Source organism: Rana temporaria, chromosome 9 (genome assembly GCF_905171775.1).
Source record: "Rana temporaria chromosome 9, aRanTem1.1, whole genome shotgun sequence".
In the NCBI taxonomy this organism is placed as follows: domain Eukaryota; kingdom Metazoa; phylum Chordata; class Amphibia; order Anura; family Ranidae; genus Rana; species Rana temporaria.
In genome coordinates, this window is record NC_053497.1 from 151,169,973 (window position 1) to 151,197,187 (window position 27,215).

At 43.1% G+C, this 27,215-nt stretch overlaps 1 protein-coding gene across 4 annotated transcripts in view; it reads right to left on the minus strand.

Moving 5' to 3' along the window:
• DENND1A (DENN domain containing 1A) overlaps window positions 1-27,215 on the minus strand; it is a 1,239,075-nt gene that overhangs the window by 1,177,344 nt on the left and 34,516 nt on the right. For all 4 annotated transcript variants that reach the window (XM_040324851.1, XM_040324852.1, XM_040324854.1 and 1 more), the window contains exon 2: window positions 5,253-5,323. In XM_040324851.1, coding sequence (XP_040180785.1) covers window positions 5,253-5,323 — 71 coding nt within the window. The remainder of the gene's footprint in view (window positions 1-5,252; window positions 5,324-27,215) is intronic.

Here is a 27,215-nt window from a genome sequence, read left to right on the forward strand (position 1 = left end):
AACTGCTCTGGAGTTAATAGATTTCGCTGGAAGAGATTCATCTCTCTTTTAACAAAGCAGGATGTTTTGGAGGGAAGGGGTAAAACGTGTGGTGGAGTTTATGAAAGGACCTTTTACAAGCTTTGTCTTGACACATAAGCTGCATTTTCCTTATTAATCCCCAACACACCATCAATGACCTGGTGCTTTTATATAACCCTTTCAAGACTGGTGTCATCTGTAAAGCAATGGGAGTAATACTGTCGCTTTCAAGCATGGCCCAATTTTACCATCAATGTGAACGATCCAAGTATCATTTAAAGTAATAACTTCAGGTACATGTATACTTAGAACAAAGTGGGACCAAGGCATAACTACAGTGTACATTGAAAGATGGGTGAAACTGGGAATTTGGACTACAGGCACAAAGTTAGACAATTCCCAGAACTTCCCATTACCAGTGAATAGAGGGAAGTGGCCAGGAATACTCAAACAACATTGGGTAAAAAAATAAAATGTAATTATGTTACACGTTACCAATATTTTGAAAGAAGAATAGAAGCAAATGAACTGCATTGGACACCTTCAACATACTATGGAACTGTGAAAAACACCTCCATGACATGCTACTGACACAGAATGCTCCTCATGTAAGAGAATGGGAGGGAACGTTCAAGCTACATAAATACAACTTTTTAATTCTTTAAAGTGTTTCTAAGCCCACAACAGTAAAATCAGTCTGTATATGCAGTAAAGCATGCTTGTGGAACTTAATGCCCCATGCACACGAGAAGCAATTACAAACACCTCTAAACTCACGTTTTCAAAGGCAAAAAACGGCGTTTAAAACACCCGTTTTTGCCGCGAATTGTGCGGCGTTTTACCGCGTTTGCGGCTGTCAGTGCTTATCTCAAAGACATTGTAGACCCTCCCAAAGTTTAAAACGCAAAAATAAAATGCTTCTGAACCCAAAATTTTGCGTCTGAAAAAACGGACATAAACCCAACTGCTTTAAAATGCCAAAAAACGTGATTGTGTGCATGGACACGTAGGATAATATTAAATGTGTTCAGGGGCAGTTGAAAAAAATGCCCAAATGCCTCTAAACTCGAGTTTAGCAGCGTCTCGTGTGCATGGGGCCTAAGGGGTTAATCCTCCGACATTGTGTAAAAAGGCTGTTTGATCCCATCTTCTTTGATCTTCCCCTTCTTCCACAGTCCCCAAACCATCTCCTGATAGAACAGAGCCTTGGGGGCAGGCTGCACATTCTCAGTTTTGCGTTTTATGCTTTTTTTTTTCTCTTGGGAGAGTGCATGTGATCAACACAGGGCCAATCAGCACTGTCCAGACAGAGGGTCGGGGTTTCTGCAGCCTCACAGAACAGGGGGGGGGGGTGAAAACTCCTCCTACATACTTTAGCCAGACACTAATAGAAGTAAAAAAAATTGCTATACACTGCTGATGAGAAAAGGTATATAGCAGTTTATATTTACTAAAACTATTGCCTGTCCATGTTCTGTGCAATGTGGGAGACCAGATATAGTGAATGCAGGGTCCTGGGTTTAGTAACACTTTAATGGTTCATACAAACTAAGTGGTCACACACAGGAATATTCAAACTCCAGAATATTGTGGTATAGTGCCAGTATAACACAATAAGGTTCAGTAATGGCCAACTTACGTACCTCCTGAAGTCTGACTGGAATGCTCCCAGGACATTGCTAAGTGAGGCCTAGTCATTGCTGCTCACCTCCTCAGTAAGCTTTTTCTCCGATTCAAACCCCCTCACATGATTTTTCTCCCCTGATGCAGAAGCTCTGAGCCCAACATTTGAGAGATCGCTTCAAACCAGATCCTAGTGAAATATAGTCAGCGGGCATTGGACTTCACGTGAAAAATATTAGGAAAGACTGCAAGATTACCTGTTGCATACAACTACAAAGTGAGGCATGAGGAACAGTTCACTACTTAATGACCTACTATATTATATTTCAAGGTTTCTAGAATGTGGAGAGGCAAGTGTATTTATGTACATGTGACAGACCCCGTACTTAGGAAGAGTATGTCCGCCATATAGTCTTTCCTTGCCCGGTACCAGAACATCCCAAGAATCCGTAGCTCACCCAGCCACTTGTCGGAGCACAGCGTAGGGTGGCGCAAATTATCAACATAATGATACCAGATCCCATAGCCCACCCAGTCACTGGTCCAGACATAAGACTGTTTACTGAAACACAGGCACAAAGATATACACTCTGGGTACAATCCCCCCTTCTTTGCATAATGACACAGGGCGAGGTAAACTGCAAATCCAGTAACATGACACAGGTATATTCAAACTTTTCAACAAATAATTAAATCAGTAACTGGGCACGTAGGCAGCCATATCAACATAACTAAGGAACAACAAACATCCCACAATGGTTCAATAACAAAAGTACAATGGTCATAAAATGAATCACCCGTTTAAGAAATGAGCAGACTGACAGAAACAATAGGTGATTTAATTAACACAATTAACAATGGGACTGTACCCTAAGAAGCATACAATGGGAGAGGCACACATTTGTGTATTCTGTCCACTAGACAAGTCATTAGAAGACAAACCATGTCCCAGCAGTCTGAAATAGTCATTGCTGTTTTGGGCCTAGAGACTTTTCCCAGAGTCTGTGTTTTGGGGATACATGGACTTGAATCCAAAGCAAGACCACTCCAAGATCCCCCAGGCACAAACCTCCCAAAAAGTAGTCTTCCCTTAAAAGCAAGGGCCCAAAGCCAGTAAACAAGAGGCCAGCCTGCAGTCCCCTCCAAAAGCCTCTGTCTAGGGGAAGTCTGTCCAACTTTAACCACGTCAATACAGGGCATTTTCACCCCCTTCATGCCCAGGCCAAATTTTCAGCTTTCAGTGCTGCAACATTTTGAATGACAATTGCAACGTGGTTTCCAAACAAATAGAGCTTTCTTTTGGTCACCTCTGTGGTTTTAATTTTTTGCTCTATAAATAGAGAGAAAATTTGGAGAAAAAAAATAAATACAATATTTTTTACTTTTTGCTATAGCAAATATCCCCCAAAAATATATAAAAAAAAACATTTGTTTCCTCAGTTTAGGGCGATACGTATTCTTTGACATATTTTTGGTAAAAAAAAAAAAAGAAAATCGCAATAAGCGTATATTGATTCATTTGCGCAAACGTTATAACGCCTACAAAATAGGGGATGAATGTATGGCATTTTTATTGTTATTTTTTTTTTTTTACTAGTAATGGTAAAAAAATTTATCATGACTGTGACATTGCGGCGGACATATCGGACACTTTTGACACCATTTTGGGACCATTCACATTTATACAGCGATCAGTGCTATAAAAATGCATTGATTACTGTGTAAATGTGACTGTCAGGGAAGGGGTTAACACTAGGGGGTGATCAAGGGGTTAAATGTGTATCCTAGGGAGTGATTCTAACTATAAGGGGCGGGGACTTACAAGGGGAGGGGACCGATCGGTGTTCCTCTGTACTGGGAACACACGGATCAGACTTCTTTCACCTGACACAGATCCATGTCCCTGCTGTGTGATAGGCAATAGCGGCCGCCGGGCATGCACATTGGCTCCCGAGTGATGCTGCGAGGGCGTGCCCCCTAGAGGCTCGGGAAGCCAAAGATGTCATATGATGGCGGCCCGGAGGGACGAAGGGTTCCATATGACAATACAGAGGAAGGGAAGTGGTTAAACACAAACCACACATATAAAACCCAGGATAACAGGGGTAAAACAAAATGCTAAGTCTAGTGTTTTTGTACTGCGAGTCTGGTAAGGGCAGACCAGACTAGGCTTCTTGGTCACCTGTGCCCCTAATAGACAAGAGGCGGCTTACACATAGGAGGGGCCTGGGGAGTTGGAAAAGGGGTTTTCAACACCCTCTATGGTAAGCTGGGTTTAAAGGGCCCCACACCCAAAGTGACTCCTGTTACAGTACATTCATCTTGTCTCCACACAAGAAGAAGGTAGACTGCTCTTAATGCCTCAAGGAACGTGGTCCAAGGTCTTCGTGGGGAACAGGGGTGTCGAACTAGTTCGTAGAGGAGAAATAATTCCATCAACTATTTAAATGGCAGAGGTGCATGTTAGGAGAGGTGTGTTGTACCAGATTTAAAAATGATTGCTTTGACCCATTCCTAAACAACAGGCACCTCTGCTGATTGTATAGTATGTATATACTGTAGATGGGAGATCAGTTATTCAGAATATAACTGTGTTTATTCACATCTTTTAAAAGCAACTGTTTGTTTTGAGAACAAATGTACTCAATGGACGAGTAAAATAGAATTGTTCACTAGACTATTGTTTCATAAGAAAAGTGAGCCAGAATAGATTCACTTGGGCAGGTGAGTGAGAAGAGTGATATCACTCAAAGATGTGAGAGCGCAGCACTGAATAATAGGAAACATAAGCGACTTCTAAATTTTGCACAAAAAACAAAAAAAACAAGCATATAGAAAAATGAGTTTCTTCCAAAAGAAAAAATCTGCCAAAACATTTGTAAGACTTGCAGGTCTATATCTGCGTGCTCCAACCATTCAGAAAAAGCAGTATTTTAGAAAAGGATGACTATGCATGATTAAAAGTAACAGTATTGTTCAAAGGCATGAAGTTGCGACAGCCGCCGAGGCATTCTTCAGAAGGATAATGGTATAAAAGTGTGCACGCAAGGTGAAGCTACAGTACCGGAGGGCACTTTGTCTAACACAGCTGCTCGACAGAGCAGGGAGACTGCATAAGCCCATCTCCCCGTGGAGCTCTATCACACCCAGAGGGCCACATTCAGTCTGCATAACATCATTAATTGTGTCCCTCAAGAGCACCCCACACTTCAAGATCTAAAACACAGGAAGCTCCACCACCCTGTGTGTGTGATCTTACCTGCCTATACAAAACCGCAGCCGCTCCTGGAAGAAACTTGTCTGCAGTAACTGTCTTCCATATAGCTTTACAAGCTCTGAAAATGGGTGTTTAAGCTTTGCAATAGTCAAATTGAGACTGGCAGTGCAGGGGTTATATCACTTATATTCTGCTGGGATTTATACACTAATAGAATCTTCAAGATTCAAGAAATGCACTCCCATGAGCAGGACATCTTGCTACACTCTAGAGCTTTAAACCACTTTGCCTTACAACAACATTTTAACCAAGCATTCGAAAGGTTACTGTCGGTAAATTAGGAAATAACTACACAAATGATAAAAGGGTAACATGAGGAAAATCCAAATACCTTCATTTGGCGCATTTGTTTCAGGACGGCTCACTTCTATGTAAACTTCAAATGTAGTCTCTGGATTTTGCCTGTAATAAAAATCATTTTGTTAGGACTCCTGGTCACACAAAGATTTATTCGTTGAAGACACAGATAACCATGTGCAAAACATAAAGTAAAAGACATTCACCACAAATGAGCAAGGTCCCCACACCTTTGCAAAAGAAAATCAATTTATTATTCATTTTGAAGTTTGAAGTGCAGTTCTTTTTCTTTCCAACTGTTGGCTAAACATAGGCTTAAGATTTTTAAAGCAAACCAGTCACAGCTGAGGTTATAAAAGAATGTGCAAGCCTGCCAATAAGAGCCGGTTCACACAGGGGGGACTTGGGATCCGTCTTGAAGTCGCCCCAAGTTGCGAGGTTGAGAAAGTCAATGTAAGTGAATGGAGCCGTCTTCATGTACACTACTACTGAAGTCGCTCCGACTTCAGAAAAGGTTCCTGTACTACTTCAATCCGACTTCTAGGCAACTTGTACCCATTGATTTCAATGGAAGTAACCTCCAAGTCGGATCCCCTGTCTTAACTGAAGCAACAATACAGGAAAAGAAAATTGTTTTCTCAGGCAAACCCCTCCCTCCCAGAGAACTGATTGTTGTTTTATTGGCCACTGAAAAGCCTCCTGTCCTGGAGGCGACTTGAAGTTGCCTTGTAAGTTGCCCCAAGTCGCGTTGTGGTGCACGCTCAGGTCGTGTTCAGGTCGCCTCGCAAAGTCGTGGCCAGAGTCGTGTTGTCCCTGTGTGAACCGACGCTAAAAGATTTTTAATCATCCTTTCTGAGCAAGACTCTTAGCCCTGGTTCACACTGGTATGACTTGCAACACAGTTACAAAACAAGTGAAAACACATTGCAATTGCAGCCATTCCAATCAACGAAACCCAAGTCACAGCGACTTCAACAAAGTTTCCTGCCTTACTTTCACCTCCAAGGTGACTTAAGAGTCCCATGGAATCTAACGTTGCATGAAAGTCTGACAACAATGGGGACACAGCAGTATCAACTGAGCCTTAGAACAGCGATAAATATATAAATATAAGTGCTGTACTAGAAAGAAAAAAAACACTGACCATATTTTAAAATAAACACATGATTTGCCTACTTCTGGAAACGCAACAGGTTCAGTTTAACGTAGCCCTCCCTTGCAGCAATTCTTTCGACCCCCACAGCTCTGTTCAAGTGATGAGTCCTAGCTTACACAGGGCTTTGGACTCCTTCCTGTTTGAAAGCACTAATTGGCACAGAACTGTCACATGAAGTGATTTACATGTGCCTTTCTATCCAGAAGTCTTGGGAATTTACTTTGACTCTTCAAGGGGTGAGTGCTAGAACTAGTTACACCCTAAATACTGAAGTACCATTTACCTTGTTCTAAAGAAAAGTTAGAAAAGAAAATCTATTCAAGTAAGTATTCCTAACTTAAAAGTAGTGGATGTGTATAGATTATTCAAGGGGAAGAAGGATATTGTTAAGCATCACTCAGGCTGCATTTTGGCTAGAGAAAGCAGTTTGACAACATTTAAAATATATGGGTTATCAGTGTGCTCTCACAGTGTGATACATTAGATACAGGCCTCCTGAAGCTTCTTGTGAAAGTTAAGTTAAGGGATTGTGTTAGTTTAGTTCTAAACTCTAACCTCTGGGGAGAAAGGTATGCGTTTAGCAAGAAGTGCTAAAGAGTAAAGTACCATCTTAGTAGTAACTTATAAACAATTTGGATTTGGAAGTGAAAACATCAGACGAGTCCCTTGAAGTTAGTGGTGTACCTGGCTCTTCTTCCCATTCAGTACAGTAAAAAGTGATGTGGTTGTCATGACCATAAATTAAACTAAGCTATGGTTTACATCGATGCTACTTTGAAATCATGCTACATCACTTGAAGTAGCGCGATTTCAAAGTAACAAAGTCGGCACGATTTCAGGTGCTACTTGATAGACATCTGTGTGGCTTCATGCACAGATTTCTATTAAAGTTGCACATGAAATCGGCAAAAGTAGTGCAGGAACTACTTTTGCAAATCGGTGCGGCGCTGCAAAATCGTTGTTGCACCGATTGGAACAGTGCCATTGCCTCCAATAGGCTGCGACATGTCATGCGATTTGATCTCTTAAATCGCATGACAAATTTCTCCAATGTGAACCTAGGCAAATACTGTGCCTGATGAATTGGGGCTGGTCTTACATTTTTTTTCAGGTTTTAAGAATTTACGACTAACATTCAGGAGTCTTGTGTAAGCTTCATCTTTTCAGAAAGTCAAAAAAGTACTTCTTAGAGAAGCTTCCTGGGACTCTGGCAGTAGATATTATGGGTGCCTGGGGAGGGTAAGTAAATGATGCTTATGCTGGAAGTATACTGGGAAACTGCTACTATGCCTACTGTTGGCCTATTTTGCATGAATGTCTTTCCTTTAGCTATCTAACCTGAAAGTACCTGTAACCCTCTTCATTTTATTACAGCTCTCTAGCAATCCTTAGTTAGAACCTGTGAAACTAACAAGTTGGCTTTTACCTTCAAAAGTCTGACCTGCGGTGCCATCAAAGTTTTTTTTTACCTCTTTACCAATTGATTGCATTTATTTTTATTTCTGTTGACTGACTTTAATTATGGTTAAGAAATGTAATTTGGCCTACGGTATCTTCAAATCATGGATTTGGTTGTTTTGTAACTGTGGGGTTTTGAGATCACATCTATTTGATTTGATTGTCATTACTATATAGGTGATGCAAATTCCCATTCAGAGTATAGAGGCCTTTTCTGCTTTCTTTACGTGGTCCTCCTTCGTAATGCACTCCTTGGGCAGCTTTGCCAATAGCTACATTCATCTTTACCTCTCTCCAGTGTTCAAGGTTTATAGTACATCGACAATGCACCTTGGGGTAAAAGTTATCTGTAGTAAAACATTTAGGGCACTTTCACACTGGGTAGGTGAGGGTGTTGGCGATTCACCACCGTTTTAGCAGCACTTTTCAGACGCTAGCGGTGCGCTTTTAACCCTGTTCTTCCAAAGTGCCTGAAAAGCGATTAGACAGCGGTGCTTTTAACCCCATCTTCAGCCAACTAGGTGGCTAGTGGCTGAAGAAGGGATTAAAAGCGCCGCTGTCTAATTGCTTTGCAGGCACTTCAGCAGAGCTGCCCATTGATTTCAATGGGCAGGGTGTTTTAGGAGCGGTGTATACACCGTTCCTAAATGCCCCAAAGATACTGCTTGCAAAACTTTTTTAATGTCTCACAAGCGCAGCACTTGGGCTTTCACACTGGAAAGGCTTTTTACAGTTGCTATTTTTAGCGCTTAAACAGCTGTAAAGCGCCTCAGTGTGAAAGAGGCCTTATGGCCTGCTCCACTCTTCTGCCCACAAACACTACTTTCCTTCTGGTCATCGCCACCATTACTTTGCTGGTGCCTCTATGATGTGGTCTGTTTATCCACTTTCCTCTTCTCCACAGACATTGCTCCCCTTAATGAGCTCTAGCAGAACTTTCATATATCACATCTTCACTGCTGCTTCCTGTAGTCCTAAGTTTTACCTCTGTCGGTTCAACTCCACCTCATCTTCTCTTTTACAAACCCTGATCTTCTTTTACTACCTACTTTCTTAACAGTGCTTCACCGTGTTCTTCAGTATAAGACTATATATTACTCTGGATCCCTTGCTACATGTAGCAGAGTTAATTAAAATAGTGTACAGGGGATTGGCCTCCACCATCCAACTGACCAATTACAGCACCCTTTAATGGCCAATGAGTTGAACTCAATTGATAAGAGGGGGACCACTGTGGAGCATAGCATGGATGTCAGGGAAGTCTGCCCCTAGTAAAGCAAAACCATAATTAGATTGGTACACAGAAGTGATGTCGGACAGCAGCTGCAGCATTAGGAACATATTACGTGTTCCACCTTAACTACTTGCCGACCCCTTCTACGGCGGCAGGTCGGCTCTCCTGGGCGAGAGCACGTAGTATAACGTCCGCTCTTAGAGCGGCCACTAGGGGCGCGTGCGCCCTGCCGGACTCCCGTGCGTGTGCCCGGCGGGCGCGATCGCCGCCGGGCACACGCGATCGCTCGTTACAGAGAGGGGAACAGGAGCTGTGTGTGTAAACACACAGCTCTCGGTCCTGTCAGCGGGGGAAATGCTGATCTTCGGTTCATACAATGTATGAACAGAGGATCAGTGTTTCCCCTAGTGAGGCCACCCCCCCACAGTAAGAACACACCCAGGGACATACTTAACCCCTTCCCCGCCCCCTAGTGTTAACCCCTTCACTGCCAGTGGCATTTTTATAGTAATCCAATGCATTTTAATAGCACTGATCGCTATAAAAATGCCACTGGTCCCAAAAATGTGTCAAAAGTGTCCGAAGTGTCCGCCATAATGTCGCAGTACCGAAAAAAAAAAATCGCTGATCGCCGCCATTACTAGTAAAAAAAATATATTAATAAAAATGACATAAAAATACCCCCTATTTTGTTAACGCTATAACTTTTGCGCAAACCAATCAATAAACGCTTATTGCGATTTTTTTTACGAAAAATACGTAGAAGAATATGTCTCGGCCTAAACTGAGGAAAAAAAATGTTTTTTTATATATTTTTGGGGGATATTTATTACAGCAAAAAGTAAAAAATATAAATTTTTTTCAAAATTGTCGCTCTATTTTTGTTTATAGCGCAAAAAAATAAAAACCGCAGAGGTGATCAAATACCACCAAAAGAAAGCTCTATTTGTGGGAAAAAAAGGACGCCAATTTTGTTTGGGAGCCACGTCGCACGACCGCACAATTGTCAGTTAAAGCGACGCAGTCCCGAATCACAAAAAGTGCTCTGGTCTTTGACCAGCAATATGGTCCGGGGGGTAAGTGGTTAAAAACAGGTGGAACATGTTCCCAAAGGTGAACTTATCCTTTATCCGCTACTGGACCACCCCACGTACATTCGCTGCGGCAAGGCAGCCCAGGTGCGTGCACGCAGGTTAGGGGGCTTGCGCGTGCCGCTCCTGCTGTGATTGGACTTTGACGTATGCTTGGAGTCAAAGGCATTGGACAATCCAAACCCTGGCTTTTTCTGCTCCAGGCAGACAGGATATTGTTTTACAACAGTCTTGAATGGAACTGAGCATAGGGAACTGTTGATAATCCAACTCAGATGCTCCAGATACCCGACCAAGCTGGTTACACTCAGACCGAGACCCTTTATGGACTGATCGATCAGCAATAGGTCGTCTAGGTATGCCTTTACCACTATACCCTAGGCTCTTAGTCTTGCTAACAATGGAGCCAGGACCTTTGTAAACACTTGTGGTGCAGTGGCCAACCTGAAGGGAAAGGCTAGAAACTGAAAGTGTTGCTGCTCTACCACGAATCGTAGGAACTTCTGGTGAGTAGGGAAACTTGGAACATGGCGATACACGTCCTTGATGTCTATTGACACCAAAAACTACCCTCCCCGAAGGGAGGACACCAATGACAGAATTGATTCCATGCAAAAGGAGCAGATGATTCGAAATTGGTTCAGACCCTTGAGATCCAAAATGGGTCTGACATCCCCGTTTGGTTTGGGTACTGTAAAGAGATTTGAGTAAAATCCTATTCCTTGTTCTCTTGAGGGGGTCTCTATGATCACCCCTTGAGAAAGCAACTTGAAAAGCTTGATTTTAGAAAACAAGGCTGAGGAAATTCCCGAAACGCTAGCTTGTAACCTAGAGAAACTCCCACTCTGTTTTGCAGATTTTTGTCCCCAGGGCTTCTTCTGGCCCATAGCCTGGCTTTGGGGCTGACGGCAGAGGCCGTCGTGACTGCCTGGAGGCTGATGCTCCAGGCGACAGAATGTTTAAATGAAGGACGCTTACTTCTTCTCTTTACAGGAAGAAGGGCACTCTTTCCACCCAAGATCTTCTTGATGTACTTATGCAAGTCATCCCCAAATAACACAGTGACCCAATCTTCACCCATGACGGCGGGCTTGGAGTCTTGCCAGACATTCAAGGACGGGGTCCCCTTAAATTTATAGGGTCCACTGCCTTGGACTTGTAGAGTGCCCTGCCAGAGCAACCTGTGGTATAGGAATGTGACCAAGGAGCTGTATTCCAGGGCCCAGCTCTCCAAAGAGAATTGTTGAAGGCAAAATCTCGTTCTTCGGTATCGAGGCTCAGGGTACCATCCACTTTTGCCTTTGTTTTGGATTTTTGAATGGATTACGATTTTACAGCTCCCTGGTCCAGAGCAGGGCCCTTCTGGGGAGCATAATGTTACACCTTAGACACTGGAGAAAAAAACCCCCATGTGGGAGGGGTTATATAGAGGGGGACTTCCTGTCTTGATTATGCCAGTGTCCATCACCTGAAGGTGGCCCATAACCCATGTAGCAATTACTGGCTCTGTGTCCCGTGATGTACTGTAAAGAAATGCTTTTATTAAGCCACATGATTAACAGTTTTACTTTAACCGGACCGATGCCTGTAATTCATACACTGAGAATACTGTGAAATTTGGAAAGATCCAAAATTTAAATTGTACTATAGTTTAACTGAAAGAGGATGTAAACCCGCGTATTTAAAAAAAAAAAAAAGAAAAAACAGCAAACAAGTACACTATACTTACCTACTCTGTGCAATTGTTTTGCATAGAGCAGCCCAAATTCCCTTCTTCTGGGGTGCTCCAGGAAGCTCCTCTTCATTGGGTGCCCCAACGAAAAGCTGCTTTCCCTGGGTTACCCATGCAGAGTCGCTCCAGAGTCCAGCTGCTGTGTGTATTGACACAGACAGCGGGACTCGGCCTCCCGCCACTGGATTTGACTGACAGCAGTGGGAGCCAATGGCGCCTGCTGCTATCAATCTGTCCAATGAGGAGCGAGACAATAGCTGGAGCCACTGCGCTCGTGCACATCACTGGATTGGGCTCAAGTAAGAAAAAGGAGGGGGAGGGGGGTTAGAGGGGGAGCTGCAGCACAGAAGGTTTTTCACCTTAATGCATTAAAGCGGTTGTATACCCATTTTTTTTATTTTTACCTACAGGTAAGCCTATAATAAGGCTTACCTGTAAGTAAAATTAATATCTCCCAAATCTGTACGGTTTAGGAGATATTTACTTTGCATGCAGCCACCGACGCCAGCGGCGCATGCACTGTAAATGCACGGCTGAAGGTCTGGCAGATGCTGCCAGGAAGAAGACTCCCACGCACATACGCGGTAGTGACATCATAGCAGCTCCGGAGTGACGAAACCAGAAGACAAAGCAAGGAAAAAATGTCAGCTCCCTCGGCATGGACCGGGATTAGATACTGACACCTTATTTCATAATGAGCTAGAATGCTGCGTCGCAACGCATACTGGGAAATGTAGTTCTTACATGAACGAGCACCGCAAACCAGGAAGTGAATGAGAGAACAGAAACTAGAACGCCGGAGGTGATATAGATGAAGGAATTTAATAGGTATTTACTTGTTTTTTAACAGAATCATTATACTATTCTGTCTACCTTGCAGACAAATTAATTTTAGGCAAAAAAATGTTTTCCTTTACAACTCCTTTAAGGTGAAAAACCTTGAGGCTTTATAACCCCTTTAAAGTAATTCCTGAAGTGACTTTTACGTTTTTACATGCTTTACGGTATAACTTTTTTCATGATGGTAAAACCAAACATTTAGCACCCTTGATGAGCGACTACTGAGATAGCAGGATAAGCCACCAAAAGACTGTAGTTTTTAATAAGCGAAGAACTACTACTGAAATGGTATAACCAAATGTCACTTTGACCTAGTTTTCTTATGGTTAATATGCAGTCTAGTATCTAACACTCTTAACAAGCTTGTCTGTGACTATCTTCACGAAAACATCATGCTGGTTGACAGCACAGATTACATAGAACACAATATGAGAAGATCCTATTGCATATTGGAAGCAGAGTATTTTACAACTACGTAACAGCTTGGATCTTACCTGATCAGGAGCAAGAAAAAAAGAGTCACTTACTGTACTCGTGGACATGCAAAATATAAGAATCAAGAATGTCTTCATTAAAAGACATGTTCTTTACAACCGACACTGAAAACCTTTTTTTGTGCTCAGAATATCTAGCCATCTTATACTTACTATTATATATAATAATCAGCCCACAATTTTCATGTGTTAAAGTATCGTAAACTATATGCAAATTGACAGTACATTTCTAATATTTTCTCCCGTTTGGTCTGTTAACCACTTGATTACCGAGCCTGTTTTTCAGATTCGGTGTTTACGAGACTAAAACAGTTTTTTTTGCTAGAAAATTACTTAAAACCCCAAACATTATATATATATTTTTTTTCTAACACCATAGAGAATAAAATGGCAGTCATTGCAATACTTTTTGTCACACCGTATTTGCGCAACATTCTTACAAGCGCACTTTTTTTTAATTAAAAAATAAGACAACAATAAATTTTGCCAATTTTTTTTATATATTGTGAAAGATAATGTTACGCCGAGTAAAATGATACCCAACATGCCATGCTTAAAAATTGCGCCCGCTCGTGGCATGGCATCAAACTTTTACCCTTAAAAATCTCGATAGGCAACGTTTCAAAAATTCTACAGGTTGCATTTTTTGAGTGTCAGAGTAGGTCTAGGGCTAGAATTATTGCTCTCGCTCTAACGATCGCGGCGATACCTCACTTGTGTGGTTTGAACACCGTTTTCATATGCGGGCGCTACTCACGTATGGGTTCGCTTCTGTGCGCGAGCTCGTCGGGGCGTTTTAAAAATTTTTTTTTTTGTTTTCTTATTTATTTATTTTATAATTTTTTTACACTGAAATAAAAAAAAAAATATCACTTTTATTCCTATTACAAGGAATGTAAACATCCCTTGTAATAGAAAAAAGCATGACAGGTCCTCTTAAATATGAGATCTGGGGTCAAAAAGACCTCAGATCTTATATTTAGACTAAAATGCAAGAAAAAAAAATGTTGCTTTAAGAGGCTGGGCGGGACTGACGTTTTGACGTCACTTCCGCCCAGCAGAGCTATGGGGACGGGTGAAGGAGATTTTTCCCTCACTCGCAACCCCAGTCAACAGCCGAACAGTCCCGATCGCCTCCGCCGCTACCGACGGCTACGGTAAGCAGCGGAGGGCGCGGGAGAGCGGCGGGAGGGGGGCCCCTCTCCCGCCATCGATAACGGCGATCTTGCGGCGAATCCGCCGCGGAGACCGCCGTTATCGTTTACAGGACCGTTGGCACTAAAGATGGATACCTTGGTTGTGGCAGCAGCTGCTGCCATTCCCGAGATATCCATCTTTAAAAACAGGACGTCTTTTGACTATGGGCCAGTAACCAAGTGGTTAAATATACAATTTAAATTATTATTACACCTGTTCAACTAGTGCAAAATAAAAAAAACTGCTGTTTACCGAGCCAGAGATCATGTGAGCTGAAAACATCTGGTATTTTCTGCCTCTGGACTATTATCTGTTAGCATTGTTCCTGGCTATCTTAGTGGTCTACAGAACACCACCTTCTGATTTGGAGAGACAAAGGTGGTGTTATGTAGTCCTTAGGCCTCATGCACACAGGCACACCAGAATATATAATTTCTAAATGCAAAATAAGTCATCTAGGAAGTAAAAACAACTGCCTCCTAGGTCACCTTTTCCTGCTTGTAGTCACGATTGGATGTAGAACTCCATTTTCTCTAAACACAACTAAACTGACAGTACCTAAACTAAAATTTGGTGTGAATGTTCAACCATTGAAAAAATATTACATGTAATTTCTGATTTGTGCACAGAGGCCCCAAATCTGTATGCAGGTCTTAGGTTCCCAGAATCTGTGTGTTTCGGGGAGACAAAGACCTGAAGCAAAACCACTCAAAGGGTCCCCAGGCACATACCTCCCAAGAATAAAGGCCCCTCAAAAATCAGGGTCCGTAGGCAAGAGGCTAGACTGCAATCCCATCCCAGTTGGGTCTGACATTTCTCCCAAATCATAATGAGACCAACCAGGTCCCAGACCTCCACCTGGTCTGGACATGCGTTAGTCGAGCAGAGAAAACACACATAGTAGGTCCACATGATTTCCAATCTTGGCCGCAGAGAATAGTGGTCATCGGTAGGTGTGGGGCAGTGGTTGTGGACTCGCTGTTCAGCTACCAGCACTTCAGCTGGGAGGTCTTTGCCTTTCCAGGGTTGGTCTTCTGCTGGGGAGAGGGACCGACTGCCCAGACTCCCTGGAGCCATGAAGACACAGTAGGTGCTAGGCAGTGGCCAGCAGAGCTCTGCCTTGTTGGCACAGCTTCAGCTGGGTGGTCTTTACTGTTCCGGGGGTTCCATCTGCTGCTGGGGAGAGGCCAACTGCCCTGACTCCCTGGAGCTGCTGTGAAGACACAGTATGTGCTAGGCAGAGGCCATTGGTGCTCTGCCCTGTTGTCAGCACTTCAGCTGGGAGTAGAAGCTTCACTACATCAGCTCGTCTCTGGGTAGAGGAGTGTCCACCTGCCTCAGTTCCCTGGAGCTCCAAAATTGTTGCTGGTGCAGGGCAGAGGTAGGAAGGACTCTGCCCTGATGCCAGCGCTTCTGCTGGGGACCCTGCATCATTCGCTTCTTTTAAATGTTGGTGAGGGAGGCTGGATTCCTCCACTCCTGGACTGTGAATCTGCTGCTGGGGAGAGAGGACGGCCAACTCCTCTCCCAGACTGTGGATCTGCGCTAGGGAGTTAATCCGGCTGCTCCATCTCCTATACTCTAGTCCAGCTCCTGGGAAGACATTTCTCTGGTACTGTCTCCCAGGTGCATGGATCCTTGCTGGGGAGGAAAGACAACTTCCTCTGCTCGGGGTGACTGTTGGGCAAGGAGAACTGCTTCCTCTGCTCCCAGACTGTGGATCTGCTGCTAGGAAGGAAGGATGACCACCTTCTCACACTGGGCCCCTGGAACTGCAGCAGGTGTGGGGAAGAGCAATGTTGGACCCTGTGTCCAGTTGTCAGCGCTTTGGCAGGAAACTCATAGAGGTCGACCAGTATACCGGCTGATATTTGGCTATTTTGAAGAATTATTATCCAAATTAGGCCGATATTTAACACTGATCGCACGTGCCCACCTTCCTCCTCCCTTCTCCAAACTCTATTGGCAGAGCAGCATGGCGTTGTGTGAAATCGACATGTAACTGAATGCAGAGAGTGAGGAGCTGTCAAAATTGAACGTTAATGTCGGTGGTGGGCACCCAGCAGCTATCCAACAACAGCCAATGGGATGGGATCTGGGTAGGCTGCTACACGTATGTGGCCCCGCCCCTTTCTTAAACGGCCCAATTATTGGCTAGTGTTGGATAGCTGCTGGGTCCCGCCCACCCCCGACATCACAACCGAATTTGACAGCGCCTCTCTTTGCATATAGTTACATGTCAGTTTCACACACAGTTACACTATCGGCTCAGTGTGAAACCTGATGGTGCCAACCAGTGCCACCTGCCAGCGCCAATCAGTGCCACCTGTCTGTGCCAATTAGTGCCAACCAGTGCCACCTGCCAGTGTCAATCAGTGCCACCTGCCAGCACCAGTGCCACCTGCCAGTCCCATCCAGTGCCACCTGCCAGTGCCATCTGCTAGTGCCAATCAGTGCCACCTGCCAATCAGTGCCATCTGCCAATCAGTGCCAACCTGCCAGTGTCATTAGTGCCATCTGCCAGTGCCACCTGTGAATGCCATCTGCCAATCAGTGCCAACCAGTGCAACCTGCCAGTGCCACCTGCTAGAGCCAACCAGTGCAATCTGTACTGAGGACATCAATGTGTAGTAAAGTGACAGGAGCACAACTATTACGTGTTATGTTTAAAAAATAAAAATAAAAAAAGTTAACCTTTCAAAAAAAAAAAAAAAAAAGTGACAGGAGCAAGCAGGGGGAGTGGAGTTAGAGTTTATTAGATGAAGGAAAAAAATAAAAAATAAATCGACCTAAAATATCGACCACAAAAATCGGCATTATAGATCGCCAATCGGCTGCCCCGTTTTCTAAATATCGGCATCGGCCAGAGAAAAACCCATATTGGTCGACCTCTACTCATAATCCATAACACCCATGGGTGCTGGGGTATACGGTTGAAGGTTCGTTGAACTTTCTTTTATATGCTTGTTTCAGCTCCCATTCTTGTGTAACTATAAAGTCCAAGTCACTTCTCAATCTGAGCTCACTGGGAAGTTCCAGCTCCCTAAAATCTTGGATGTCCTCCCATCTCTACTCCACTACCGAAATGTGGATCCTTCTGAAGGGTCTCAAATAACAAATTTCGGGCATAGCTTTCTATGGGATTCCTGTTCTTCAGCCACAGACACACTTGGGTAGCATAACATTGTAGCACCCGATAACCATCGTCCAGCACCATTTCCGTCTGGACCAGCCTATCTAGCTCCGCCAGCCATTCCCCCCCCCCGAGGATACTCTCTGAGGAATAGTATACACAAGTCCAACTGCAGTCAGTACCAATCCATGAACATAGGGAGGGCCTTTTCATAATAGTCTTGCTCCACTTGGAGAGCCTCAATCCAGAGCTCCAGGTGGATCGCATCTCTCAATTTCAGCACGTCCCCAGCAGAACCAGGCTCTCTGTACTGGGCGAGCGTCCCTTGCATTCATTACTGGAACGCTGCTTCCATGAAGACCGGCTTTTAGAACAATTCTTCTATATCACCCAACACTGGGTCTTGATGGTGGTTTGGACTGCCTGTAGGGAGTGGGGGAGCAGATCCCACCACTGCCAACCAAATGTGATGGACCATGGGGAACCCAGCTTGGGTGCCTAGATCAGGGTTTGACAAATTTGCTTGGAATCTAGGAACCAGCAAAAAAAAGTTAGGAGCCAGAAAACGCGCCCGTTCCGCCGAGCTTGCGCGCAGAAGCATATGTGAGTAGCGCCCGCATATGTAAACGGTATTCAAACCACGCATGTGAGGTATCGCCGCGATTGGTAGAGCGAGAGCAATAATTCTAGCCCTAGACGACCTCTGTAACTCAAAACACGCAACCTGTAGAATTTTTTTAAACGTTGCCTATGGAGATTTTAAAGGGTAAAAGTTTGTCGCCATTCCACAAGCGGATGCAATTTTGAAGCGTGACAGGTTAGGTATCAATTTACTTGGCGTAACATTATCTTTGGGCTAACTTTACTGATGTCTTATTTTTTTATTAAAAAAAGTGTATTTTTTCCCAAAAAAGTGCGCTTGTAAGACCGCTGCGCAAATACGGTGTGACAGAAAGTATTGCAAGTTGCAACGACTGCCATTTTATTCTCTAGGGTGTTAGAATTAAAAAATATATATATATAATGTTTGGGGGTTCTAATTAGAGGGAAGGGGATGGCAGTGAAAACACTGTGGAAGCTCCATTAGAATTGCTGATTTACTTAACTTTACTAATTTCATGCCAACGGCCACCACAAGATGGCGCCAGATCACAGAAGGAAGCTTAAGCCTGCAGAAGGCCGCAAAGCCACGGCCTCAATTACGGGCCGGCGCGGCCCGCCGCGCGAAGTGGGGGCACATGGAGTCACAGGATGGGGTATCCTGTGTCTCCGTGAACCCCCACCTCCCCCGCCGCGTGATCGCGTCAGGCCGCGACGGCCGGTAATTGAGACCGCGGCTTTGCGGCCTTCTGCAGGTCTACGCTTCCCCGGGCGCCAGGTCGAGAAATCTAGTCGCAATTGTGACCGGGCGCTCGGATTTTGACGAACCCTGGCCTAGATCAAGATATAGCTTCCTCCAGTCTGGAAGCAGGAACTCGGTATTATAGCTGAATATTGCACCCAAGGACTAGACAACACTACATAGTCAGGTTGAAAAAAAAATACAACTTTACCTATAAATGTTAATACCAAGTTATATTATGTACATTTAGGAAAGAATCCAAGCCTTTTTTAAAGCAATCTACTGAGCTTGCCAGAACCACCTCTGGAGGGAATCTATTCAATATTTTCATAGCTCTTACTGTAAAAAAAAAAAAAAAAAAACTTTCCGTATTTGGAGAATACATTTTTTTTCTCTTTCAGACGTAAAGAGTGTCCAATTTGTCCTCTGTGATGACCTTAAAGTGAATACCTCAACACCAAGTTCACTATATGGAGCACTTATGTATTTGTATATGTTGACCATATCCCCCCCCCCCTTAATCTCCTCTGCTCAAGAGAGAATAAATTCAGTTCCTCTAATCTTTCATCATAGCCGAGTTCCTCCAATGCTCTCATCAGTTTGGTTGCCCTTCTCTGCACTTTCTTCAGCTCCCCGATATCCTTTTTTGAGAACTGGTGCCCAAAACTGAACTGCATATTCCAGATGAGGTCTTACTAAAGATTTGTACAGGGGAAAAATTATACATCTTTCTCTGGAGTCCATACCTCTCTTAATTCAAGAAAGGCTTTGGAAACCGCAGTTTGGCATTGCATGCCATTATTGAGCTTACAATCTACCAAAACACCCATATCCTTCTCCACTATGTATTCCCCCATTTGTACTCCCCTAGTATGTATGATGCATGCATGCATATTCTTAGCCCTCAAGTGCATAACCAACTAGCCCAATTAGACAGTTCATGGAGGTCAGCTTGTAAACTGGAGACATCCAGTAAGGACATAATTCCACTGCATATCTTGGTGTCATCTTCAAAGACAGAAATGGTACTTTTAATCCCAGACCGTATATCATTTATAAATTTACGGTAGTAAAAAGTAAGGTCGTATCATAAAAAGTCCCAACACTAAACCTTGGGGTACACCACTGATAACCTTAGACCATTCAGAGTAAGAATTAACCACTACTCTCTGAATTCGTTTTTTTTAGGCAGTTTTCTAACCATTTACAAACTGATCTTTTCAAGCCTGTAGACTTTACCTTACGCATTAAATAAAAAAAACCAAAGGTTGGCGCTGCGCTAATAAGTTAGTGATAAAAAAGTGATGAGTAATGTTTGTGAACAAACAAAAAGAAAGATATGTAGCAGCTAGCACTAAAATGTGTACAACAAATTAAAAAGCATAAATATAGAAAACAGTGCAGCGCTGTTGTTAGTGATAAAATGCTTAAATACAATTAAGTAAAAAACAGTGCAAACAAAAAAAAAAAGCTCTTTGATATAAAAAAGAGTCCAAATGAATTAAATGAATAAGTGATAAAGAAACAGCAAAGTCCGTTTGAAAACCCAAAATTAAAAAGTGTCTCAATCCGGTGTGATTTCATCTATAAAAAATTCCTTAATTAATTAACAAGATGTGATGAGATCTTGATTGCTGTGAAATAGTGTTCACCCATGCAGTTCGTGAAGATAGGATTAACCGCTTACCAGAGGTAAAGACTGTTTTCCACCAGTCTTATAGAGCCTATGGGAAGTCTGGTCTCTCAATACCTTTTCAGCAATAATATAACTCAGCATTCGATCCTTTACAATCCAGGCCTCGTATATTTAAATCTCACTGACTTCATAGCTGTTGAAACACACTGCTTGATTACTTCCTGATTACCTTACGCATGGCCTTTAGAAGGAGCAGAAGGCTCCGAGCATGTAGCCTAATTTCTCAGTGGTTTGCCTCATACTGTCTTTCCCCCGGTGCTCTCTCTGGTTCCGCTTCTGGTGACATCATCCTCTGCGATCCACGCTGGTTCTGGCTGGCTTCCTGATGGCCACAGGATGAACAACTACACTTTCCTGCCTTCCCGTGAGCCTGGATGCACCCGAGACCGGATCGCACCGCACCGCGATTACAACACACAGATGAGCCTGTTTTTTATACATGTTTGTAAGTGCATTTCCTTTTAAACTCAATAAATTGTGACCAACATATTCACTTAGGTGGCGCTTCCTGTTTTGTTCCCGTCTTCCTATTACAGAGCCGGCTTTCTCCGAGGACAGCTGCCGCCTACCATCCTCATCCCTTTCCTCCCCCCCTTTGTTTAAAGGGTTGGTTATCACCACATATTAGAATATGGACTAAAGAACTGTGACTGTGTTTTTTAGATCTATCCTCTGTCCATATTTATTTATATTTTTTATGCACTAGTCTTTTGCTCTGACAGTTTACCTTATTGTTTTCATTACCTTACACATTAGTTGTGTGTGGAGAACTGTGTAAAATGCTTTTGCAAAATCCAAGTATACCACATCCGCAGCCACCCCTCTGTCCAAGGTTTTACTTACCTCCTCATAAAAATAAATCTGATTTGTTTGATAACTTCTGTCTTTCATAAATCAATGCTGTCTATTGCTTAAAAAAAAAAATTCTAGCAAGAGCTCATCTATGTGGTCTTTTTTTAAGCTCTACAGTATCTTCCCAACTATAGAAGTTAAACTAACAGGTCTATAAATACTTGGTAAAGACTGATCTCTTTTTAAATATGGGCACCACATTGGCCCTACGCCAATCCAGTGGTACTATTCCAGCCAAAAAATTAAAACAATGGCTTTCAAATTACAGCGCTTAATTCTTTTAGGATCCCTGGGTGGATGTCACCTGGTCCTTGTGATTTATCCACCTTTATTCTAAATATTTCTAAGCCATTGTGGATCATTTGGGGCTGTGTCAGTAGCACCCCCACATGAGCTCCCACATGCTCCTTTGTATACACAGAGCTAAAGAAAGTATTTTATAAATTAGCTTTTGCTTTGTCCCCAGTCACCCACTGTTGATTATTTTGTAAAGTGCCTACATGCTCAGACCTGACCTTTTTACTATTAGCTTAGGTGCAAACTGGAACTCACTTTATTGTAAACTCACACAGAATATAAATACCAGGGCTGTGGAGTCGGTAGATAAATGTTCCGACTCCGACTCCTCAGTTTTATGTGACTCCGACTCCCCGACTCAGACTCCTCTGTATTAATATGCGAATGTATTTAATACATTCCTTGAGGGAAAGAAACACAACCTACCACAGGACTACTGGCTGGGAAGCCAACAGTCTACTGTATTGCACAGTTTAAGCAAAAGACAAACACAATGGCCCAGATTCAAGAAGCACTTGCGCCCGCGCAACCATAGGTTGCGCGGCGCAAGTGCTTACTTGCTCCGGTGTAACGAGTGCTCCTGATTCAGGAACCTCGTTACACCGAATGCAGCCTAGGATCTGACAGACATAAGCCTCCTTATGCCTTCACATCCCAGGCTGCATTCTTGCGTTGGCCGCTAGGGGGCACGGCCATTGTGATCGGTGTATAGTATGCAAATTTGCATACTACCACAGATTCACAAAAGTTGCGCGGGCCCTGCGCACGCAAGGTACGGAGTTTCCGTACGGCGACTTTAGCGCAAGGTTGCATGCGCTGTTCGCTCGGCGCGGGAGCGCGCCTAATTTAAATGATTCCCGCCCCTGGCGGGATCATTTACATTAGGCAGCCTTACGCCCGGCTGTTTAGCATATCGCCCGCTCAATTTACGGAGCAACTGCTCCGTGAATCGCGGGCATTTCAAAATATTTGCGTGGGCGCAGAGCAAAACTCGTTGCCCTGTGCCCACGCAAATATTGCACGGATCTACCTGAATCTGGGCCAATGAAAACAATCAAGTGGCTGGATAGTAGCAGCAGGCATAAACATCAGGAACAGGATTTTTACCAGTTCAAAAATACAAACCACATTATTTGGTTGTTTTAGAACAAAAACAAAGCTTATCTATAATGAACCAAAAACAAAATCTGTAAAACCTAGAAATGGTTTATATTAATCTTGAAATGTAGTTATAGGCTTAGCAAATGCAAATCAATTCAATGTAGAGTTCTAAGGAAGAGAATTGCCTCTGCCAGATCCTCTTTCATAGAGGCTCTTAAGTCAGACTAAGCCTAGGTTCACACTGCTGCGAATTCAAAATCGCGGTAAAATGCGGCCGCGGCCGCGATTTTGCCCACAATTTAATGTAAATCGCGGCCCGAAATCGCAAAAAGTAGTACAGGAACTACTTTTTGAAATCGCAGATGCGGCGTCGCACTGATTAGGACAGTGCCATTGCCGACAATTGCCGCCGATTTGAGATGCGATTTGACATGTCAAATCGCATCTCAAATCGTTCCAAATCGTACCCAGTGTGAACCAGGGCTTTATTATTTTTAGGGCTGAAAATAATCTTTCGACACTGACTTGGGTGGGTGGCATTGCAGTAACTATTCTGGCCACATCACTAACGATCTCTGGATAAACAAGGATGGCTTCTTCAACAGTAAGTTTTGATGAGCGATCATACTTTTCAACTTCTTTTAGTGCTTTATAAAACTCCTGTTGGAATTTTTTTATTTGGACACTTACTGGTTCTCTAACATGCGTTCCCTGTAAAAGCAGAACACAACACTATGGAAAGTATAAGTATTGCAGCTCCTAATTGTGCGTTGCGTGCCATATAGTGAAGCACATGAAAAGCATGCTTCTTCACGGTCACTTAACGTGTTCGTTTTGCGGTTACGTGAGGCACTGCATGCATTGGTCTTTATTCTTACAGTAGAGAAGTCATTAATTTAATTAACTTTTTGTGAATTGGGACATTTAAACTTGCTTTTTTTTTTTTTATTCCAATCTAAATATAGTAGGAGTCGGAGTCGGTGCATTGTTTGCCGACTCCGACTCCAGGTACCCAAAATTTCCCCCGACTCCGACTCCTCAACTCCACAGCCCTGACAAATACCACACAAAATCAAATAAGAGCTTGACCACATTATGCAAACAGTAAGATAATTACCATAGCTAAGGAACAGCCAACATAAATCTAATTAAACAGCAAGCTAGTCACCTAGACAAGCCTAAGTGACTCAGTGCCCACCCAGACCATCCGGCACTAGTTCCCTAGTAAGACGACCTAGTCCTGTCCAAATCAAAAGGATTAGCAGACAAACAACAGGTGACTCAGTTAATAATGGGAATTCACACCTAGGAGGCACACAATTGGAAAATGATAAAAATGGGGAAAAGACACCTTAGTAAACAGATTATAGCAGGCGACCTCAGCATTAGGTTGTTTGGAGATGATTATATTAACATCTGCTCTGAGTCTAGGAGATGGGGAGAAAAGGTAATTGCTGATTTGGGCACAGAGGCCCAAAATCTGTATCCAGTACTTAGGTTCCCAGAGTCTGTGTGTTTTGGGGAGACACTGACCCAAAGCAAAACCACTCCAAGGGTGCCCCAGGCACACAATACCCACAAATTGAGCCCCATAAAAAACAGGGCCCATAGTCAGTAGGCAAGAGGCTAGCCTGCAGTCCCCTCCAAAGCCCTTGTCCTGGTTGGAGCTATATACTTAAAAAAAAAAAAAGACAGGGGATGATTTATTACATACTAATGTATTCTGAACATACAGGTAAAAAAATATATACTGTATATTTTTTTCATTATCGGTTAAAAAAAAAAAAAAAAAAAAAATGAAACAAATTTTCTAAAGCATGAAATAACAATCATATTAGATTATTAATGCTGCACAAGGATAAAATAATTATGAACAATTCCAGGCACAAACATTACAGAACAATTAATCTACAATAATGTGGCAGATAGCCAAATCATCTCTCAATGATCACACATAGCTTTGCCAATACTGAATGATTCCTGAAGGAGATGCTGTATCATGACTGATCTTCCCACTGTGCGTGGGGGTAGGCGGCAGTCTCGCCTAATGCTCACTGATTTAAAAAAAAAATATGCACAGGGTAGGCAAGTATAACAGATTTGTTTTGTACCGTTATTAGTTTAAGAGCATTAACACAGCGGTTTTTGTTTTTCTTAGTGCCACTACCCCTGTAACCCCATTGATCCTGCTAGTAGATTGGTTATTTTTCTACCTTTTTTAAACAGACCAAGCTGTCCAGCAAAAGAGATAAAAGTGACACTAAACTCTGGTTCAAAAACAAGAAAATTCTATTCAAGTAGAAAAAAGGACCCTTTACTGCTCTCAGCCTCCTCCAAATTTACAAATTCCTTTTCATTTGCTTTGGTTATCTGACTACCTGTTAAAGGATGGCTAGGTTCATTCTCCATGGTCTGTATTTAAATGCAGCCACCCTCTCGTTCGCTCCCAAGATGGACTATGTACTAAGGGATTTGTAGTGTACATAGAGCAGTACAAATGACCACAACTATCATGCACAACTTTATCCCTGACCTGTCTAGTGTGTTCCTTGGCCTTCATGGTGAATAGATTATATTATTACTATTATTATTATTATTATTATTATTATTATTATTATTATAGATATATAGAGATATATATCTATCAGGGTTTGACTAATTTGCTTGGAATCTAGGAGCCAGCTAAAAAAGTTAGGAGCTAGAAAACGCACCCCGTCCAGCCAAGCTCGCGCGCACAATCGACCGCATACGTGAGTAGCGCCCACATATGTAAACGGTATTCAAACCACACATGTGAGGTATCGTATCGATTGGTAGAGCGAGAGCAATAATTCTAGCCCCAGACCTCCTCTGTAACTCAAAACATGCAACCTGTAAATACTTTTAAACGTCGCCTATGGAGATTTTAAAGGATAAAAGTTTGTCCCCATTTAACGAGCGGATGCAATTTTGAAGCGTGACATGTTGGGTATCAATTTACTCGTTTACGTAACATTATCTTTCACAATATAAAAAAAATTGGGCTAATTTTTCTGTTATCTTATTTTTTAATTAAAAAAAGTGTATTTTTTCCAAAAAAAAAAGTGCGCTTCTAAGACCGCTGCGCAAATATGGTGTGACAGAAAGTATTGCAATGACCGCCATTTTATTCTCTAGGGTGTTAAAATAAAATATATATATATAATGTTTGGGGGCTCTAATTAGAGGGAAGGAGATGGCAGTAAAAAAAAGTGAATAACACATTAGAATTGCTAATTACTGCGCTGTTCCTCAAAGATTAGTGAATGATACTGCTGCAACTTTCATGTGAGACACACACACCACAGTACAACAAAAAATTAAGCTGTGCAAATATCTGTGATATGAAGATTAAATTAAAGTATATGAATATGTATTGAGCATACACATAAAGTGAAGAGACTGTCTCGTGTCTCCTCTAATTCGTTGAGTGAGTGAACGCTGTGACAATAAATATAGAAAAAAGAAAGCTTGTATAACATTAATCATAGTCTCTCTGTGAATAATGTAATTACTTGTAGTTACTTGTAATGCCGACGGCCACCACAAGATGGTGCCAGATCACAGAAGGAAGCTTAGGCCTGCAGAAGATCGCAAAGCCGCGGCCACAATTACCGGCCGGCGCGGGCCGCCGCGATCGCGCGGTGGGAGAGGTGGGGGCACACGGAGACACAGGATCCTGTGTTTCCGTGCACCCCTACCTCCCCCACCGTGCAATCGCAGCGGGCCCACACCGGCCGGTAATTGAGGCTGCGGCTTTGTGGCCTTCTGCAGGCCTAAGCTTCCCTGGGCGCCAGGTCACTATTTCTTGTTGCAATTGCGACCGGGCGCCCGGATTTTGTCGAGCCCTGATAGAGATATATATATATATATATATATATATATATATATATATATCAGGGGCGTACCTAGAGCATTTGGCACCCGGGGAGGATCCTATATCTGGCACCCAGCCACCTTAAAATGTAAAAACACTGCACTGTGCCCCCTGCATACCTCTGTATCCTTCAATATCTCTGTCACTACTATGTACCCCCTCTCCACAACTGCACCTCTGGACCCCTTTACATTACTCAGCACCGCACCTCTGGACCCCCTTACATTACACAGCACTCTGGACCCCCTTACATTACACAGCACCTTGCACCTCTGAACCCCTTTACATTACACAGCACCCTGCACCTCTAAACCCCTTTACATTATACAACACCATGCACCTCCGGACCCATTACATTACACAGCCCCCCACAGTACACACCCCTACAGTGCAGACCCCCACAGTACAGACACCCCTATAGTGCAGACACCCCTATAGTGCAGACACCCCTATAGTGAGACCCCCACAGTACAGACACC